Source organism: Geotrypetes seraphini, chromosome 1 (assembly GCF_902459505.1).
Source record: "Geotrypetes seraphini chromosome 1, aGeoSer1.1, whole genome shotgun sequence".
NCBI classification, from domain to species: Eukaryota; Metazoa; Chordata; class Amphibia; order Gymnophiona; family Dermophiidae; genus Geotrypetes; species Geotrypetes seraphini.
Window position 1 is genome coordinate 507311026 of NC_047084.1, and position 18611 is coordinate 507329636.

General features: G+C 48.6%; 1 protein-coding gene across 5 annotated transcripts in view; it reads left to right on the top strand.

The window, feature by feature from the left end:
* Positions 1-18611, top strand: part of ERCC6L2 (ERCC excision repair 6 like 2) — a 257095-nt gene that overhangs the window by 9133 nt on the left and 229351 nt on the right. For all 5 annotated transcript variants that reach the window (XR_004537579.1, XM_033928177.1, XM_033928167.1 and 2 more), the window contains exon 3: positions 8784-9208. Coding sequence is in view for 4 of the 5 variants with exons in the window: in XM_033928177.1 (XP_033784068.1) it covers positions 8784-9208 (425 nt within the window). In the remaining variant the exon portion in view is untranslated. The remainder of the gene's footprint in view (positions 1-8783; positions 9209-18611) is intronic.

Genomic DNA, 18611 nt, shown 5'->3' on the forward strand with positions numbered 1-18611 from the left:
GCCCCTGATCAGAGGTTCCCGACAGCTGCCCAGTTGCACCCATTGGAAAAGTTCCCACTGCCGCATCCCGCACCCCTCCTGACGCGGCTCCCGCTGTCCTTTCTGTCTGTCTCTGTCCCTGGCCCCCTTTGCCTGTCTGTCTTTCTGTGTATCTCCCTGACCCTGTGTCTTTCTTCTTTCCTTTCTGTCTCCCTTCCTCCCTCTGTATGTCTGTCCAAAGCAGCATTCCATCCCCCTCCCCCCACACCAGTTCCCTGTGCACCTGCCCCTGTGTCTTTCTTATTTTCTTTGTGTTTCCCTTCCTCTCTCTGTCTGTCCAAAGCAGCATTCCATCCCCCTCCATTTCCCTCCCCCCACACCAGTTCCCTGTGCACCTGCCCCTGTGTCTTTCTTATTTTCTTTGTGTTTCCCTTCCTCTCTCTGTCTGTCCAAAGCAGCATTCCATCCCCCTCCATTTCCCTCCCCCCACACCAGTTCCCTGAGCACCTGCCCCTGTGTATTTCTTATTTTCTTTGTGTTTCCCTTCCTCTCTCTGTCTGTCTGTCCGTCCAAAGCAGCATTCCCTTCCCCTCCATTTCCCTCCCCCCCCCACCAGTTCCCTGTGCAGCAGCATTAGCGTTTCCTCTACCCGCCCCTGTCCCTTCCCCTTCCCCTTCCCGCGGGCCGGACTACAAAGGTGGTGATTCCAGCAGCGCTTTTATCAGTCTCCACACGCTGCTTCGGGCCCTTCTGCCCTGATTTACTCTGGCACGTCCCTGATGACATCATCAGAGACGCGGCAGAGCAAATCAGGGCAGTAGAAGGGCCCGAAGCAGCGTGTGGAGACTGATGTACACGCTGCTTGAATCGCCATTCGGACCCGCGGGAAGAGAAGGGGGTGGGCGGCAAAGGAGAAACGGAGATCGGCGGCGGCGACAGGAGAAACGGATAACGTCGTCTGGCTGCGGTCCGGCTTGTGGAGGCGATCGGGTGGTGACGTATTCGCGCGCATGCGCACTCCTTCGGCCACAGACCTACAGCGCACGGAACACGAAAATAGGACTGCGCATGCGCGAGTTAGCCTTTTATTATATAGGATGGGTCAAGGACTGGCTCAGTGGCAGACATCAGAGGGTGGTGGTAAACGGTACTCCCTCTGAAAAGTCGGACGTGCACAGTGGAGTACCGCAGGGCTCGCTCCTGGGTCCAATCCTATTTAATATCTTCATACAAGATCTGCCTCAGGGACTTCAGGGTAAAATTGCATTATTTACCTCCTGGGGGGCGGAGCCTTGGGCACATGGTCGGGTTTGGCCCATGTGCCTCAGGCCCCGCCCCCAGGTGGGACCTAAGGCTCCCGGGCCTATTCTGATTGGCCCAGGCGCCTTAGGCCCCACCAGTAGGCGGAGCTTTGGGACGGATGGGCCAATCCGGCCTCATTCCGTCGTTGGCTGCCTGCCGGACAGGCGAGTTTGACTCCCGTCTGTCCGGCCAACTACACAAAGGTACGGGGAAGGGGGGTGGGGGTGTCGTGGGGGTCGGCCAGGGGGGTCGCGGGTCGGCTGGGGGGCGGTCGGAGGATCTTGGGGGGGGGCGGTCGTTGGGGGGAGGGGGGTTTGCGTCGAGGGCAGGAGGGCCTGGGATCCCTCCTGCCTGTAATGTAGTGGGGGTAGGGGGTCGCCGTGGCCAGGAGGGTTTGGGCTCCCTCCTGGCCCGAACAACTAGCGGGGGGGGGGGGGGGGAGGTCGCCAGGGCCAGGAGGACTTGGGCTTCCTCCTGGCCCGATGTTATCGGGGAGTTGGGGAGTCGGCGGGGCAAGAGGGCTTGGGCTCCCTCATGCCCCGATTGTGTCGGGAGTGCCGCGGTTGGCTGGGGCAAGAGGGCTTGAGCTCCCTCTTGCCCCGATCGTGTCGGGTGTCGGGACCGCCAAGAGGAAGCAGCAGGACACCGGTAGGAGCTTCTACATGATGGGGGGGGGTCAGGAGGCTGTGGGGGTGCGAGCGGTCCTTCAGGGTGGGGGTGCGGGTGCGGGTGGAGTGCGTGCGAGTGGTCCTTCGGGGTGGGGGTGCGGGTGTGTGCGAGCGGTCCTTCGGGGTGGGGGTGCGAGCGGTCCTGCGGGGGGGGGGTGAATCGGACGTCGGGGGGGGAACTATGTAAAAAAAATTTTGTACAACGCGCTCACGCATGCGCGGTACGTAAAATCCACGTATAACGCACGTGTTATATGCGAGAAAATACGGTAATGTCTTCAACTGTGTGTTTCATTTCTAGCCAATGACTGACAAGAGGAGCAGATTCCAGTTTGCAGCGAATATTATTTAAATGTTCAGCTATATGTACTCGCCTAGTATGACCTATATAATACATCCTACAGGGGCACACTATACAATACACTACACCCCAGGACAGACAATTAGTGCCAGTACGTAAATAAAATCTTTTACCACCAGATCTTGGGATGCTCAATTGGTCAGTGTGCAAAACATATGAACAGTATACACATTACCCACAAGATTCGTGGGGCCCCAATATAGGCTGACAGTCCCTATGTTTAAGGATCTCAGCCAAATTTTGCCCATGTGTAAAAGCGAACCGGGGAACTTCTTTCATGTCATCATGTATCTGTAACACTGACCAATGCCTAAGGATTATCTGCTTAACCTGAAAGCTATGGCTAGAAAAGGGTAACACACATACCGTAGCCCGTTCATCCCTACGTTCCTGGGGCTGTAATAACCATTCAAGCTGGCAATTGTGGGCTCTCTTCCATGCCTGTTTCACAACCTTAGGGGGATACCCACGTTCCACATGACCAAGAGTATGGGATTCTGTACAGTTTCTGGGATCCATATTGCTGACTCCACTGGGGACTTCGGCTTGCTTTCCCCTTCTTACGCTAAAGCAGTCGCTTTTGTTCTGGTGGTTCCCGGTATCTCAGGGCTCCAATTATTTGGTATGCTCCTCCTGCATCACTCTGTATGATTTGGTGGCTCAGCGCGATTTCTCTTTTCAAGGCATGCCTCGATCTTTGCTGGACTATCTCATGACCACCGACCATCCCGGGCTGTCGGGTTGGGGGGCTCGGTGGCTTCCATCCTCAGCTCCAGGAGTCTGGTCTTCAGAGGCGACTCAGTACTTGTTCATTCTTCTACTCTTGAACAGGGTCAGGCTTTCTTTCTGGAGCTTCAGATCATTCTTCCGGATTGCCGCTGAGGGTCCTTTTGGTCAGTATTAGGATGGGGGTATTTCTCTACAGCTTGGGCAGTAGGTGTTGTACTCATTGGCAAGTGAAGTTGTTGTGCTTCGATGGGTGGACTCTCATCTTCGTCTTCTGTTGGCAGATCCTTTTATGGATCAGGATAAGAGTTTGGATAGACTGTCTCTCTGCGGAATCTGAGCATGGCCCATTTCTTGTATGTTACAGTGTACAGCGCTGTGTATGCTCTGGAAAGTGTGCATGTTAGTAATAGTGTAATCTTCTGCATCCTGGATATTGAGATTTGTGGCTCAGGCGTTCTAGCTCTTTTTATGGACGTGAGATATCCTTGACCTCATGGCCTCGTCTCTCAATTCTAAGCTTCCTAGCTTCTTCGGCGGGCCCAGGGAGTGGGAGTTAGAGGGGGTAGCTGCATGGCTCCTTTCTCGCTTCTGCCTTCTCTTTTTCAGTGTTTTCCGCTGGCTGATGATGGCTTGGATTTGCCATCTCGAGCTCGCTTTCCGGGCACAGTATTTGTAGAATCTCTGGATTGGCGGCTCCATCCTTACTTTGCGGATTTGATAAGTCTTTCGACAGCCGGACTAGGAAGTTTCCTGGTATCTCCGGCTTTGCTCGCCTAGGGTCCGATCGACATGGATATTTGTACTACTTTAGTATTATGACCTAGTTTTTTGAAAAATCTTGGCTGACTTGTAAGGGTTATGCGAAGCAGGTTGTTTCTTCAATTATCCAGGTGCTACGGACGTCTTCTCCTGTGGCCTTCCTTTTGGAGGTTTTTCCTTTCTTGGGTGCTTCTTATCATTTGAACCACTCCAGAGTTCCTTTTTGGCACAGGTGTATTGCCGAGGGCTTAGCGTTCAATTCCCTTCAGCTTCTAGTGCCATTCTTGGCTTGTTACAAGGGCTAGGTATATTGCTCTTCGCTTACTTCTCAGCTTTATGTAGTTCAGTTCCTAAATAGAGTGCGGTATATTCATGCACCTCTTAGAAAGCCTGGTTTGGCGTACAATCTTCACGTACTTCTTCTCAGTTTACCGAAGGCTTCATTTCATCCTTGTCTTTTGGGACTCTAAAGGGCTGTGCCGTTGAACATGGGGTTTCTTGTGGCCATGGCTTCAGCTCTGCAGTTTTCTATGTTGCAGGCCTTGTTCAACGGGGATTCCTATTTCTGATTTCCGAAATATGGGGTATCAGTTCGGATGGTACCACTATTTCTTTCTAGGGGTGGTGTCATCCTTTCTTTTATGTCATGCTTGCTTTTCCTTCCTTCCTGGGAGGAGAAATTGGGAGCAGTGCTTTTATTCACTGCATTTTTTGATACGTACGTAGGGTTCTCCGTGAGCTCGGTTTCTAACGACTTTTAATTGTTTATATCTCCTTTTTGTATTCTTCAAGGGACGCCTCAAACGTATGGCGGCGTCCGAAGCCTCCATCGCTCGATGGGTCCAGGAGGACATTCTTTATGCTTGCTTGCTGGCAGGGAAGTGGTTGGCGAAAGAACTCCATGACCATTCCGCTGGAGTGATGGCTACTTCTTGGGCTCGGCCCAGAGATTTTTTCCTTGGAGGAGATTTGTCTCGTGGCTAATTGGTCTTCCGAGAGTGCTTTCTCTCCGCATTTCCGCTTGGATGTGGGGGCGCATGCGGTAGGGGCATTTTGTGCTTCGGTTGTTGCGGAGGCGGCGTTTGCTTCCCACCCAGATTGAGGATTGCTTTGCTACATCCCATTGATCTCTGGATTCATCTGCTGCTGTTGCTAGGGAAGGAAAAATTATGTTCTTACCTGTTAATTTTCTTTCCCTTAGACGTAGCAGATGAATCCAGAGCCCCACCCTTTCTGGATATTGTCTCTCGGTTTTTTCTTTTGCAACTTTCGTAGTTTGTTATTATGGCAGGTTGTTTTCTGTATTATTGCATTTTGAGATTTGTTATGAGAAAGAAGTTTTTTACATGCTATGCCTATTGATGATTACGGATGCTTGGGCAAGGAGCTATACTGGATAAACAGGAGGAGTGCCAGCTAATAGGACCACCTGTTAATCAGTTTCTCTATCTCCGCCTGCTGGTAGATGTGGGCTATCCCATTGGTCTCTGGATTCATCTGCTGCATCTAAGGGAAAGAAAATTAACAGGTAAGAACATAATTTTTCCTTCACCGTCTAACACCTGACATATTGTAATCACAAAACAGAAAATAAAATTATTTTTTCTACCTTTTGTTGTCTGCTCATTATTCAAATCATGTTGGTCCCAGGCTCTGGGACAAACGTCTTCTGATAACTTGCTTGCCAGGGTCTCCTTCCCATTTGTCGTTTTCTTCTTTCTCTGTGCTAACCATCCATCTTCCGTTTCCCTTCCCTCCCCCGGAGGTCTGGCATCTTTCCTTTTTTTCGTCTCCATCCCCGCAGCTGCAGCGATGGACCTCACCATCCCCAGATCTACCATCTCTCCTTTTATCAACTACCCTTTCATCCAGGATCTCTCACTCCTTCCCCACCACCCAAGGGTCCACCATCTTTCCCTTTCTCTTCCCAACTATTCTCCTATCCAGTATCTCTATCCCCCCACACCATCCCTTGAGTCCAACATCTCTCCTTTTCTGTTCTTCCCTCCCTAAATCCCTTTGTCCATCATCTCTCGCCCTCTCCTGTTTTTAGACCCATTATTTCTCCCCCCCCTCAATCTGGCAAATGCATGTCTCTTTGGCCCCCTTTTCCTCCCTCCCTCCCTCCGTTCGTCCGTGTATTTCTACACCAGGGCCTCCCCCCTCGAAGACCTGAATTTCCCCCCTTCTTTATAGTGTTCTCCGGCTTCCCCCCTGGCCTCCTGGTCTTACTTTCAGTTAATTAGAGCAGCCTGAAGAGGATCGCCGGTGCTGTAGCGATCCTAACAGGCCGCCGTCGGCCTCTGCAGCACGTTCCCTCTGCTGTGGTCCCGTCCCTCCTCTGACGTCGGGGGCGGGATCGTGGCAGAGGGAACGTGCTGTGGAGGACGATGGCAGCCTGTTAGGATTGTTACAGCACTGGCGATCCTTTTCAGGCTGCCCTAATTAGCTGAATTTAAGACCAGGAAGCCAGGGGGAAGCCAGAGGACACTAAAAAAGCCTATGCAGCACTTCCTGACTGACCCTCTCCCTTGCCGCCTAAAGCAGGAGCGGCAGCGGCAGTGGATGGCCAGCAAGAGGCAGCGCTGCTGCTCCTGCTTTAGGAGACCTGAAGGCATGGGGAGAAGGTTTGGTCAACGAATCGATGAGCCCTATTTTTTTTTTTTTAATGAATCGATTCGCCCAAAGTGAATCGATGAATCAATTCAGATCGGAAATCAGGCAGCACTACTGTATATGCTACTCAGTTGGGGATTTTTTTTCTCCAATTAAAATAGTAGGTTTGGTGATGGAGGCAACCTTCTTTCTGAGGCTTCCTTCTAAATGTTAAGGAGCCCTTTTACTAAGCTTCATCAGGTGCTAACATGCATTCAATGTTGTGAAAAATGGTGTACCATGGGACATGCTTGGGTGTTCTAGAGTAACATTAAAATTTGTATGCACTTTCTGCATGCTAAAAGATTTTTCAAATTGTTTTGGAGGGGGCTTCATGGGGTAGTTTCTGTACTAACCAGTTACCACATCTATATTACTGTGTACTAAATGGTTAGTGCATGGAAAACGCAGGCGACCGTACTTCTTGCAAAATGGGTGGCAGTAAGTACTCATGAGGTAATTAAAAAAAAAAATCTTGTGCTAATGGCAACATTAGTGCAGTAAATATGGATGCATAAGGGTGTGCTAAGGTCACTTTTTACTACAGCTTAGTAAAAGGACATTTTAATTATTTATGCAGGGTTTAAGGCCCAAGCCAGTTAGAGAACTTTCTTAAGGACTAATGATTTAATGAAAAAGGTTTTTTTTTGTTTGTTTGTTTTTTTAAAGAATTTTTATTGAAAATGCAGCAAATACCATAACAAGAACCATAAGTCATGTCACAAGAAAATCCAACAACAATGCAATCAATCCAGGAAGGGTTACAGAATAACAGTAAGCACAACAATAGAGGATCAGCAAGAAAATACCAACAAATGCAAGGTCCACAGGATAGAGGAGTACATCAGAAATCTTTCACCTCAGTAGAAATAACCTCCTACCATATGAGCAACAGCTTTGCGGGATCCCAGGGGCTCGATATTGATATCGATTACCTACTCTCAAGCTGGTATGATTGGTGCGTGCATGGGGTATGTTGTCAGGGGTTTCATTGGTATGGTCAGTGTGGTATGCTTGGTTGGCTGTTGCTTGATGGAATGGTAATGAGCGTGAGTGAGGAATTGGGATTACTATTTAAAAAATGATTATTGCAGCCCTGGTTAGTTTTCCAGAAGGGTGCATCACTATAATGAAAAAGTTTCTAATCTACTTGTGGCTATGTTAGGTCATAATTATTTTATTTGCCCCTTGTATTTAGCCAGTATAACTTATGTTTAATTATCCTTTTTATGTCTCTTCCCTTTCGTTCTTGATGTGGATGTTCAGGGAGTCACCTGGAATTGATTCAGGGTAGTAATTTTTGGGGAATTATATTATTGTTGGTATTCCCTGTTACTTTATACTGTGTTTTTGGATGTAAATTTTGAAATTGTCTAAAATTAAATTTTTTTTTTTAAAGAAGCAAAGGTGATAGTTTGTATTTTTAGATGCTAGAAGAGTTGAGGGGAGGGTAGAAAGAAAATTCAAAAGAGAAAAATAAAATAGCCAAAAGAAAAACATGTAAAGAAATCATAAAATAAGAGAAAACAAATTACAAAAAAAAGCAAAAATATATAAATCCTTTTTGTCACTTAGGGCCCCTCTTATAAAACTGCGGTACTGAGGCATGGCAAATGTGACACAGCCCATAGGAATTGAGTTGCTACTGTTGCTTTGTAAAATGGGTCCTTAGACAATCCCTAAATTGTTGAAGCTTTTCTGTTTCCTTATTTCTCCCACCTCCTTCCCCAAACGTGGTTAGCTTGAAAAATTCCTCCCTTTCTGTGGAAATATTATTTTTGTTTGACATACATGTAGTAGTAAAAGGTTGAAAGCTCAGGTGCCTTTCATTTAAAATATATATATATTTCTTTAATTTAGGTTTAAGCGAGTTAGAAATGTTATAAATAAATAAATAACTATAATCTCCCTAAATGTAATTATTTATCTTCTTTCCCCCCTAATTGTCCCTAAAAGGTCTGCCTGAGTAACATGGGGACCTTTTCTGGGAAGACTGGGCCTCTAGTGCAGTGGCAGTTGCCTTTTGAACTCTGGGGACATGAGGGCACCACCCATGTGACATTCTGAAAACCCATATGCCCCACTAGACACTGCAGTTCCTGAGCCACGGGGTCAAGCTGTGTTACCTTGTGCCTGATTATAGTATTCACTTGAGACTGAGGTTTTGAAAAATGAATCGCATATAGTTTACTTTAAAAAGTGAGACAGTAAGGAAAATAAATTTCATAGCCTTCAAAAAAAAATTATGACGGATGCCCCATTTTTCTGAATGTTTTTTTTTTTTTAACCCTCTTCATAAATTTTTATACAGTATGTTTGTGTTTTTATAGGACAGTGGAATGCTGGGGAGAGGTGTTTCGCTCCTTGTTCTGTCAGTGGAAATCTTTGTGAAGCAAGAATACTTTCCATTGAAGAAGATGAAGATGGGGAACAAGTTGCAGTTGTTTCCTTCCTGGGGGCTGAAAAAAGGAGACTACATTTAACAAAACTTTGCCAGTTCAGAGCTACTAAGGACCCATGGAAAAGCTTAATATTTGATGATGAAGACCTGGAAAAGCCTTACTTCCGTGACAGGAACCCTCTGGGCCATGCCACTGCCTTTAAGCTGTCAGAAGATGGTGACTGTATCCCTTACACAATCAATAGATATTTGCGTGACTACCAAAGAGAAGGGGCCCAATTCCTGTACAGGCACTTTGATCAAGGAAGAGGTTGTATTCTTGGAGATGATATGGGACTTGGAAAAACAATCCAGGTACTTCTTTTTAATTTTCATCTTGGTGTATTATTGTACTATGATTGTTCTACACGGGTCATCTGAAACAATTGAAAGCCTGAAAAAAAAATCTGTGCTCACATTCTGTCTAGTTCCAGGCCCCCAGGAGGAGATGCCCAGCCTTGCAGTTACTTTGCAGTCTGAGGTTTCATGCACTCACTGCTTCTCTGCTTTCAGGACCCCAAGAAGGAGATCTCTGGGCTGATTCTCGCACTCTTTCTGCTTTTCAGTCCTGTTTTCAATCTTCAGCATTACTTTTCTGAGTATGTATCTAGAGATAACTGATTCTAATTCAATAAGTGTGTCATTCTGGGCAGTAGGGCATTCTTCCCGTGCTCGCGAGCCATGCAGAAGGAATCCATATTAGGTTTTCAACTCCTTCCCCTTCCGAGGGCTCTGCTGCTCCCTTTAGTATTTCATTCAGCATGCAAGCCAGAATGTGTCTTTCTGATCTGTTTTGTATATTTCTTTATTATTTTCAGTATTTTTCATGTTTTTTGTGGCTATCAGTGCACTAGAGCTCCCCAGTGTGGGAGAGAACTCTGCCTGCATGGAGAAGAAGCAGACTTGGGTCTGCAGCTGGCAGGTTAATCCCATGGGGACCTGTTTGGCCAGCATGGGGGTCCTTATCCCTAGCAGTTAAACTTGCCTACTGAATCGTAGGGCCTTAAACACAGGCTGTTAGACATCTGCAGGGAGCTCAGCGGGGCTCTTCAGGGTGCTGGCTGTGATTTCACCTCTCCTCCTTCATTTGTGCAGTTCCACAGGGATTGAGGATCAGTCCAACTTTAGAGGAATGTCTGATTGAGGTAGGGACTCTTCTCCCAGTTCCAGATGCTGTTTAGAGCTGAGGCAGGCTGCAGCACCTTCAGAGCACATATCACACTGAGTAAGGCTGTTACAGCTTATGGGCAATATCAGGGAAGAGGTTCTGAAAAAACTATTTTTGAAAGTTTCTGCCACATCCTGTAGGGTGCCCCCCCACCTCTGAAATCTGTTTTCTGAGGTTTTCTTTTTTTAACTTTTAGTAAAGTTGTTTTTGAGCTAGTTTTTTTTAGAATGCTGCTGCTGCTGCGGCCATCTTTGATTTCCTGATTTAACCCCCCCCCCCTCCCCATGTCATGCCTGGAGGGCAGGAAAAGGAGGTGCACAGGTATTGCAATTTTCCTTGATTTACTCATGAAACAAAAGATACCGTATTTTTCGCTCCATAAAGTGGGTGGAAATCTCGGTGCGTCTTATGAAGCAAAGGTACAAATTTTGTTACCTCTCCCCCCCATACCTTTGTAAAACCCACCCGCCGCCGCCGCACCATCTTTTTTTTTTACTTCCCCTCCCCCGTCCGTCCATCGGTACATCATCCCTCCTTTTAAACGTAGTGGTCCAGTGCGTATCCTTCCCTCGTCTTATTTCCCGGTCAGAGGTGCACAGATCAGCAGCGCGGACGTCAGGAGCAAGCTTTATGCTCTCCCGCTTGGCCCCGTGCTGCTTTCTGAATGGCTGCCTTAGGTTCTTGCGGGACTTGCAAGAACTTATGCCATCCATTCGAAAGCAGCACGGGGCTGAGCGGGAGAGCATAAAGCTTGCACCTGACATCCGCGCTGCTGATCTGTGCGCTGCTGGCCGGGAAATGAGGAGGAGCCCGAAAGAGCGAAGACTGCAAGCACTGTCTGCAAGCACTGTAGGTGCCACGGCAAGGAGGGAAGCCAGCTGGAGCTGCTGGGCCAACGAGCAGGGGATGGGTGGGCAGGATTTTAAAAGGTACAAGGCGGGCTGGCTGGCCTGGGGCTGGCTGTTGGTTTGGGGCTTGCTGGCTGGCTGGTTGGCATGGAGCTGGCTGGCTGGTTTGAGGCTGCTCACCATTAGACGTGCTCACCACTAGATGTGTCCTGTACCCAGACCCGGCCTACCACTAGACCACTAGAGGGGGTACAGGGGACACCATTTGGTGCAGAATTTTTTTTCTTGGTTTTTCCTCCTCTGGAGGTGGGTGCATCTTATGGAGCGAAAAATACAGCTATCCCCAAAATGTGTATTCTAATTGAGGAATAAATTAGGACACCCTAATAGCTAGTGTTAACCTCCTAAGCTAAATGTCTGAGGTTTAAGTAGGTCAAACCTCCTTCAAAATGCTTAGTAACGATGTTCTACCGTATTTTCACATAGATAACGCGCACCCGTGTAAAATGCGCACACGAGTATAGCACGCGAAAAACACAAATTTATGTACAGAAATTTTTATATACCGCGCACACCCGTATACCGCGCATGCTGCCCGACTCTCCTTTCGCCCGCCCCGACTCTCCTCTGGCCACCCCGACTCTCCTTTCGCCTGCCCCGACTCTCCTCTCCCCCTTGAAGTCCTGTCCCCACCCTGAAAGCCTGATGCCCCCCCGACGTCCGATTCCCCCCCCCGCAGGACCGCTTGCACCCCCACCCCGAAGGACCGCTCGCACGCACCCGCACCCCCACCCCGAAGGACCGCTCGCACGCACTCCCACCCGCACCCCCACCCTAAAGGACCGCTCGCACCCCCACAGCCTCCCGACCCCCCCCATCATGTAGAAGCTCCTACCGGTGTCCTGCTGCTTCCTCTTGGCGGTCCCGACTCTCCGACACGATCGGGGCAAGAGGGAGCTCAAGTCCTCTTGCCCCAGCCAACCGCGGCACCCCCGACACGATCGGGGCAAGAGGGAGCTCAAGCCCTCTTGCCCCCCCGACTCCCCGACACGATCGGGGCAAAAGGGAGCCCAAGCCCTCTTGCCCCGCCGACTCCACAACTCTCCGACAATATCGGGCCAGGAGGGAGCCCAAGTCCTCCTGGCCCTGGCGACCCCCCCTCCCCGCTAGTTGTTCGGGCCAGGAGGGAGCCCAAACCCTCCTGGCCACGGCGACCCCCCACCCCGCACTACATTACGGGCAGGAGGAATCCCAGGCCCTCCTGCCCTCGACGCAAACCCGCCTCCCCCCAACGACCGCCCCCCCAAGAACCTCCGACCGCCCCCCCAGCCGACCCGCGACCCCCCTGGCCGACCCCCACGACACCCCCACCCCCCTTCCCCGTACCTTAGTGTAGTTGGCCGGACAGACGGGAGCCAAACTCGCCTGTCCGGCAGGCAGCCAACGACGGAATGAGGCCGGATTGGCCCATCCGTCCCAAAGCTCCGCCTACTGGTGGGGCCTAAGGCGCCTGGGCCAATCAGAATAGGTCCCTCCTGGGGGCGGGGCTTTGGGCACATGGTCGGGTTGGGCCCATGTGCCTCAGGCCCCGCCCCCAGGAGGGACCTAAAGCTCCCAGTCCTATTCTGATTGGCCCAGGCGCCTTAGGCCCCACCAGTAGGCGGAGCTTTGGGACGGATGGGCCAATCCGGCCTCATTCCGTCGTTGGCTGCCTGCCGGACAGGCGAGTTTGGCTCCCGTCTGTCCGGCCAACTACACTAAGGTACGGGGAAGGGGGGTGGGGGTGTCGTGGGGGTCAGCCAGGGGGGTCGAGGTCGGCTGGGGGGGCGGTCGGAGGTTCTTGGGGGGGCGGTCGTTGGGGGGGGGGGGGTTTGTGTCGAGGGCAGGAGGGCCTGGGATCCCTCCTGCCCGTAATGTAGTGCGGGGTGGGGGTAGGGGGTCGCCGTGGCCAGGAGGGTTTGGGCTCCCTTCTGGCCTGAACAACTAGCGGGGGGGGGGGGGGTCGCCAGGGCCAGGAGGACTTGGGCTCCCTCCTGGCCCGATATTGTCGGGTAGTTGGGGAGTCGGCGGGGCAAGAGGGCTTGGGCTCCCTTTTGCCCCGATCGTGTCGGGGAGTCGGGGGGGCAATAGGGCTTGAGCTCCCTCTTGCCCCGATCGTGTCGGGGGTGCCGCGGTTGGCTGGGGCAAGAGGGCTTGAGCTCCCTCTTGCCCCGATCGTGTCGGGTGTCGGGACCGCCAAGAGGAAGCAGCAGGACACCGGTAGGAGCTTCTACATGATGGGGGTGGGTCGGGAGGCTGTGGGGGTGCGAGCGGTCCTTCGGGATGGGGGTGCGGGTGCGTGTGAGCGGTCCTTCTGGGTGGGGGTGCGAGCGGTCCTGCGGGTGGGGGGGTGAATCGGACGTCGGGGGGGGGGAACTATGTAAAAAAAATTTTGTACAACACGCTCACGCGTATAACGTGCAAGGGTATGCGCGGTACGTAAAAACCACGTATAAAGCGCGCGTTATATGCGAGAAAATACGGTAATCGTGTGCACCTGATGTGATACATCTGTGTGTGATTTGAGCCACTTTAAGTTGGAGGATATGTAGGGGGTGTCCTAATGTATTCCTCAGAATACACATTTTTGTGGTGATCTTTTGTTTCATGAGTAAATCAAGGAAAATGTTTCCTTATCTTCAATTACATAACTTTCTGTTCCAGAGATACTGTAAATAGCAAAAAAAAAAAAAAAAAAAAAAAAAAGATTGGCCATCGATATGTGAACATTTCTTAAGAAAGAATTGAATATTTCATGGGGTGTCCTAATTTTTTCACATGACTATGTGCATAGGACTGGACATTGTCCTTTCCTTCTTTTATTGCTGCCATGGCTGGCTTAACCTTCAGGTGAACAGGGCAACAGCTCTCAGAGGCAGCAAGGAGCAGCTGTATTCAGTGTAGAACAATAGATTTTGGCTGCCACAGAAATGCAAAGAACCATCTGCCTGTGTTTTTACCCAGAGGGAGGGTGGGCAATTTTCAAATAGCCCATGTACTGGGATAAATGTAAGTATATATGAAACAGTCCTTTTATGTAGAATAATATTGGTGTAATCATGATTGAACTCAATTATCAAAATCTTGAGGGAGAAGGAAGGGCTGGGAGCTCAAAAGTGAAAGTTTTCCTTGATCATTGCTGCTCCCGCTTCCTATCCTCGGAGACTGTTCTACCTCAACAGCAGTTCTGTCTATTCTGTGGGTCCACTCAAAGGTTTTTCAAAATATGTTTAAATTTATATCATGCATTATGAAGCAGCTTATAATACTTTTAAAAGACACAAGGGAAATCTCAGAATGCCACTGTTGATTCCTGCAGTACAGTGTGGCAGCACTCGTCACTGGCTCACCTCTATTCTATTCTAATCTCTTTTTTTGAATTCTTCACACTGTTTCTACTTCTAATTTTTCATACTGTTTCTTTGCTCTTTAATAAATAAATAAATAAACTAATAACATCTTCAAAGTCATTTCCAGGATCTCAGTTCATTGGATTTTTTATCTCTTCCATATGTTTCTTAGTCATTTCATTCATTTCAATACATTATCATTCTTTCTAATTCATTTTCAAGTAGTATACTGAAAATTTCTTATCCCCTAGATAATTTAGCTTGTTAGTGCAATGTCGCTGTTACACTACGCCCCACCAACGCGTTTCGTATCTTCCTCAGGACGGGGGAAGTGCCTTAACTACAACAAAGCAAACACAGCAACATAAGATTTAATGGAAAGGGAAATATCAATGAATTAATTATCAGCATTATATCTTTCCCTTTAATTACTCACCAACTACATTTCATTCATTCGCTTTCACGCTACTTACAATAGGTCATCCAAATATGGCCACGGCATTCATTTACTGCATAATATACACCCCCCCTGATGACATCATCCACAGGATACCCAATCACGCACTACTCTTCAGGCAAAGTCTTCAAAGAACTTTATCAGTCATCACAATCCACACATCAGGTAGCTTCTTCAAATAACTTTATCAAACATCACAATCCACAATCCAAACCTACCTTATCCTCCTATACTTATTCAGCTAGAGTTAACCAATCACTGGTTTCATTCAATCTTGAAGGCTGTATAGTTTGTAGAAATATAGAAACATAGAAAGATGACGGCAGAAAAGGGCTATAGCCCATCAAGTCTGCCCACTCCACTGTCCCACCCCATTAAGTCAGAGTGCTGCTCGACCCACGTAGAAATCCCACTGGATGTCCCATTTAGTCTTAAAGTCGAGCACGCTAGTGGCCTTGATCACCTGCACCGGTAGTTTGTTCCAGTGATCCACCACCCTTTCTTTAAAGAAATACTTCCTGGTGTCACCACCAAATCTCCCTCCTCTGAGTTTGAGCGGGTGCCCCCTTGTGACTGAAGGTCCCTTAGGAAAGAATATGTCGTTTTTCACCTCGACACGACCTGTGACGTACTTAAATGTCTCAATCATGTCACCCCTCTCCCTGCGCTCCTCTAGAGAGTAGAGCTGCAACTTGCCCAGTCTTTCCTCGTATGAGAGACCCTTGAGTCCGGAGACCATCCTAGTGGCCATTCGCTGGACCGACTCAGCTCGAAGTACATCTTTACGGTAATGTGGCCTCCAGAATTGCACACAGTACTCCAGATGAGGTCTCACCATGGTTCTGTACAGTGGCATTATGACTTCAGGTTTACGGCTGACGAAGCTTCTATTGATACATCCCATCATCCGCCTTGCCTTGGATGAGGCCTTCTTTACTTGTTTGGCAGCCTTCATGTCTGCACTGATGATTACTCCCAAGTCCCGTTCTTCTGAGGTCGTAGCTAGTGTTTCTCCATTCAAGGTGTATGTTCTGCATGGATTTCTGCTGCCGAGATGCATCACCTTACACTTCTTTGCGTTGAAGCCCAGCTGCCATGTCGAGGACCAGTTTTCCAACTTGATCAGATCCTGCGCCATACCATCCGTGAGATCGCTTTCACCTACTATATTGCACAGTTTGGCGTCGTCGGCAAACAGCGCTACTTTTCCCTGAAGCCCTCGGGTCAAGTCCCTTATGAATATGTTAAAAAGGGATGGTCCCAGGACTGAGCCCTGCGGCACTCCGCTAGTCACCTCCGATGTCTTAGAGAGGGTGCCATTGACCACTACCCTCTGAAGTCTTCCACTCAGCCAATCATTGACCCATGCCGTTAGTTTCTCACCTAACCCCATCGATTTCATCTTGTTTAATAGTCTACGGTGTGGGACACTGTCAAACGCTTTACTGAAATCCAATTACACTATGTCCAGAGACTTTCCCGAGTCTAGCTTTCCTGTCACCCAGTCAAAGAAGCTGATAAGATTGGATTGGCATGACCTGCCCCTAGTGAATCCATGTTGACAGGGATCCCTCAGATTCCCCTCATCCAATATCGTGTCTAATTTCCCTTTAAGTAGAGTTTCCATGAGTTTACACACTATTGATGTGAGACTTACTGGTCTGTAATTTGCAGCCTCCGCTCTGCAACCCTTTGTAATTCATGCATCCAACGGAGCTCTTTTAAATTTAGCGTCCGAATGAGGTTTCCTCCTTCCCACCCTACCTCCACCATGTCTAACACCCGCCATTTAAGATCTTTCATTGAATGTTTAAATAATTTCCAATGGCGTACTTGAGGGGCAGTCTCATTCTGGGTATGGACCTGTGACTTATGTTCTATTAATCTCACTTTTACAGGGCGAATGGTCCGCCCCACATACAATTTAGGACAGGGACATTGGATGACATATATTACATGAGATGAACCATATGTTGTCAAATGTTTTGCTCTATATAGTTTACCTGTCTCTGGATGGGTCCAACTCTCCCCTTCCATGGTATAGGGACACCATTGACAGTTATTACATGCCCTGTGATAACCTGGCTGGGGCGCCCCTCTTTCTTTTCTATTTAGGAATTCTCCCAAATTTCTAGCTTTTCTATACGCACATATAGGAGCCTCACCTATTGCGGGGTTGATCAATTGGACTACATGCCAATGATTACGTATTATGTGGTTTATTCTGGTGGCAAGGAGGGAGTAAGGTTGTACGAATATCAACTGTTGGTCCTCCTCTTGCTCTTGTTGATATTGTAACAGCAAAGAGCGCTGTGATGGACCACTGTTCTGGGATATCCCCTCTGATAGAAACGTTGCTTCATTGACCAAGCTTGATGTTTAAACTCGGTCAGTAAACTACAAATCTGGCGAAGCCGTAAAAATTGACTGATAAGCAAACTCTCCTTAAGTTTATGAGGATGGGAAGCTATGATACCTCAAAAACTATTACGATCTGTCGGTTTATGGAAAATGGTAGTAGTGAATTGATTTTGAGATTTAATTATTTTAATATCTAAAAATTCAATTTCTTTCTCATGTATTGTGGCAGTGAATTGAATATTATTGTCCATTTGATTGAGCCATATTATAAAATCATTCAGGCTCTCTTTAGTAGATGTCCAGATACATAGTATATCATCAAGGAAGCATTTCTACAGTGTAATATTTGTAAAATGTGAGGATGTATATAAAAATTTTTCTTCTAACTCCACCATATATAAAATGGCCACTGAGGGTGCCAATGATGCCCCCATTGCAATACCATGCACTTGTTGGTAAAATACACCCTGGTGTATTATTATAGGGAAGATGGTGGAAGCTATGATCAAGGACAGCATTTGCGAGCACATTGAGAGAAATGGCCTACTGAGAAAAAGCCAGCACGGATTCTGTAAGGGAAGGTCGTGCTTAACGAACCTTCTGTACTTCTTTGAGGGAATAAGCAGTCGGGTGGACAATGGGGAACCTGTCGACATCATTTACCTCGATTTCCAAAAGGCTTTCGACAAGGTTCCACATGAAAGGCTGCTTAGGAAGCTGTGGAACCACGGGGTGGGAGGGGATGTGCACAGATGGATCGAGCACTGGTTGTCGGGTAGACTGCAGAGGGTCGGAGTAAAGGGCCAATTTTCTGGCTGGCGGGGAGTCACGAGCGGTGTGCCACAGGGATCGGTGCTGGGGCCGTTACTCTTCAACATATTTATCAATGACCTGGAAAAGGAGGCAAAGTGCGAGGTTATAAAATTTGCAGACGATACCAAACTGTGCGGCAGAGTTAGCTCCAGGGAGGAGTGTGAAGACCTGCAAAGGGACCTAGACAAGCTGGAAGACTGGGCAAACAAATGGCAAATGCGCTTTAACGTGAAAAAATGCAAGGTCATGCATATAGGGAAAAAGAACCCGTTGTTCAACTACAAAATGGGGGGGGCATTGTTGGGAGAAAGCAGTCTTGAGAGAGACTTGGGTGTGCTGGTGGATGCATCACTGAAGCCATCTGCACAGTGCGCAGCGGCCTCGAAAAAAGCCAACAGGATGCTGGGCATCATAAAGAGGGGCATAACAACCAGGACGCGGGAAGTCATTATGCCATTGTATCGATCGATGGTGCGTCCTCATCTGGAATACTGCGTTCAATATTGGTCGCCGTACCTCAAGAAAGACATGGCGGTACTTGAGAGAGTCCAAAGGAGAGCAACGAAACTGGTAAGAGGGCTGGAACACTGCCCATACGCCGAGAGGTTGGACAGGCTGGGGCTCTTCTCTCTGGAAAAAAGGAGGCTCAGGGGTGATATGATAGAGACCTTCAAGATCATGA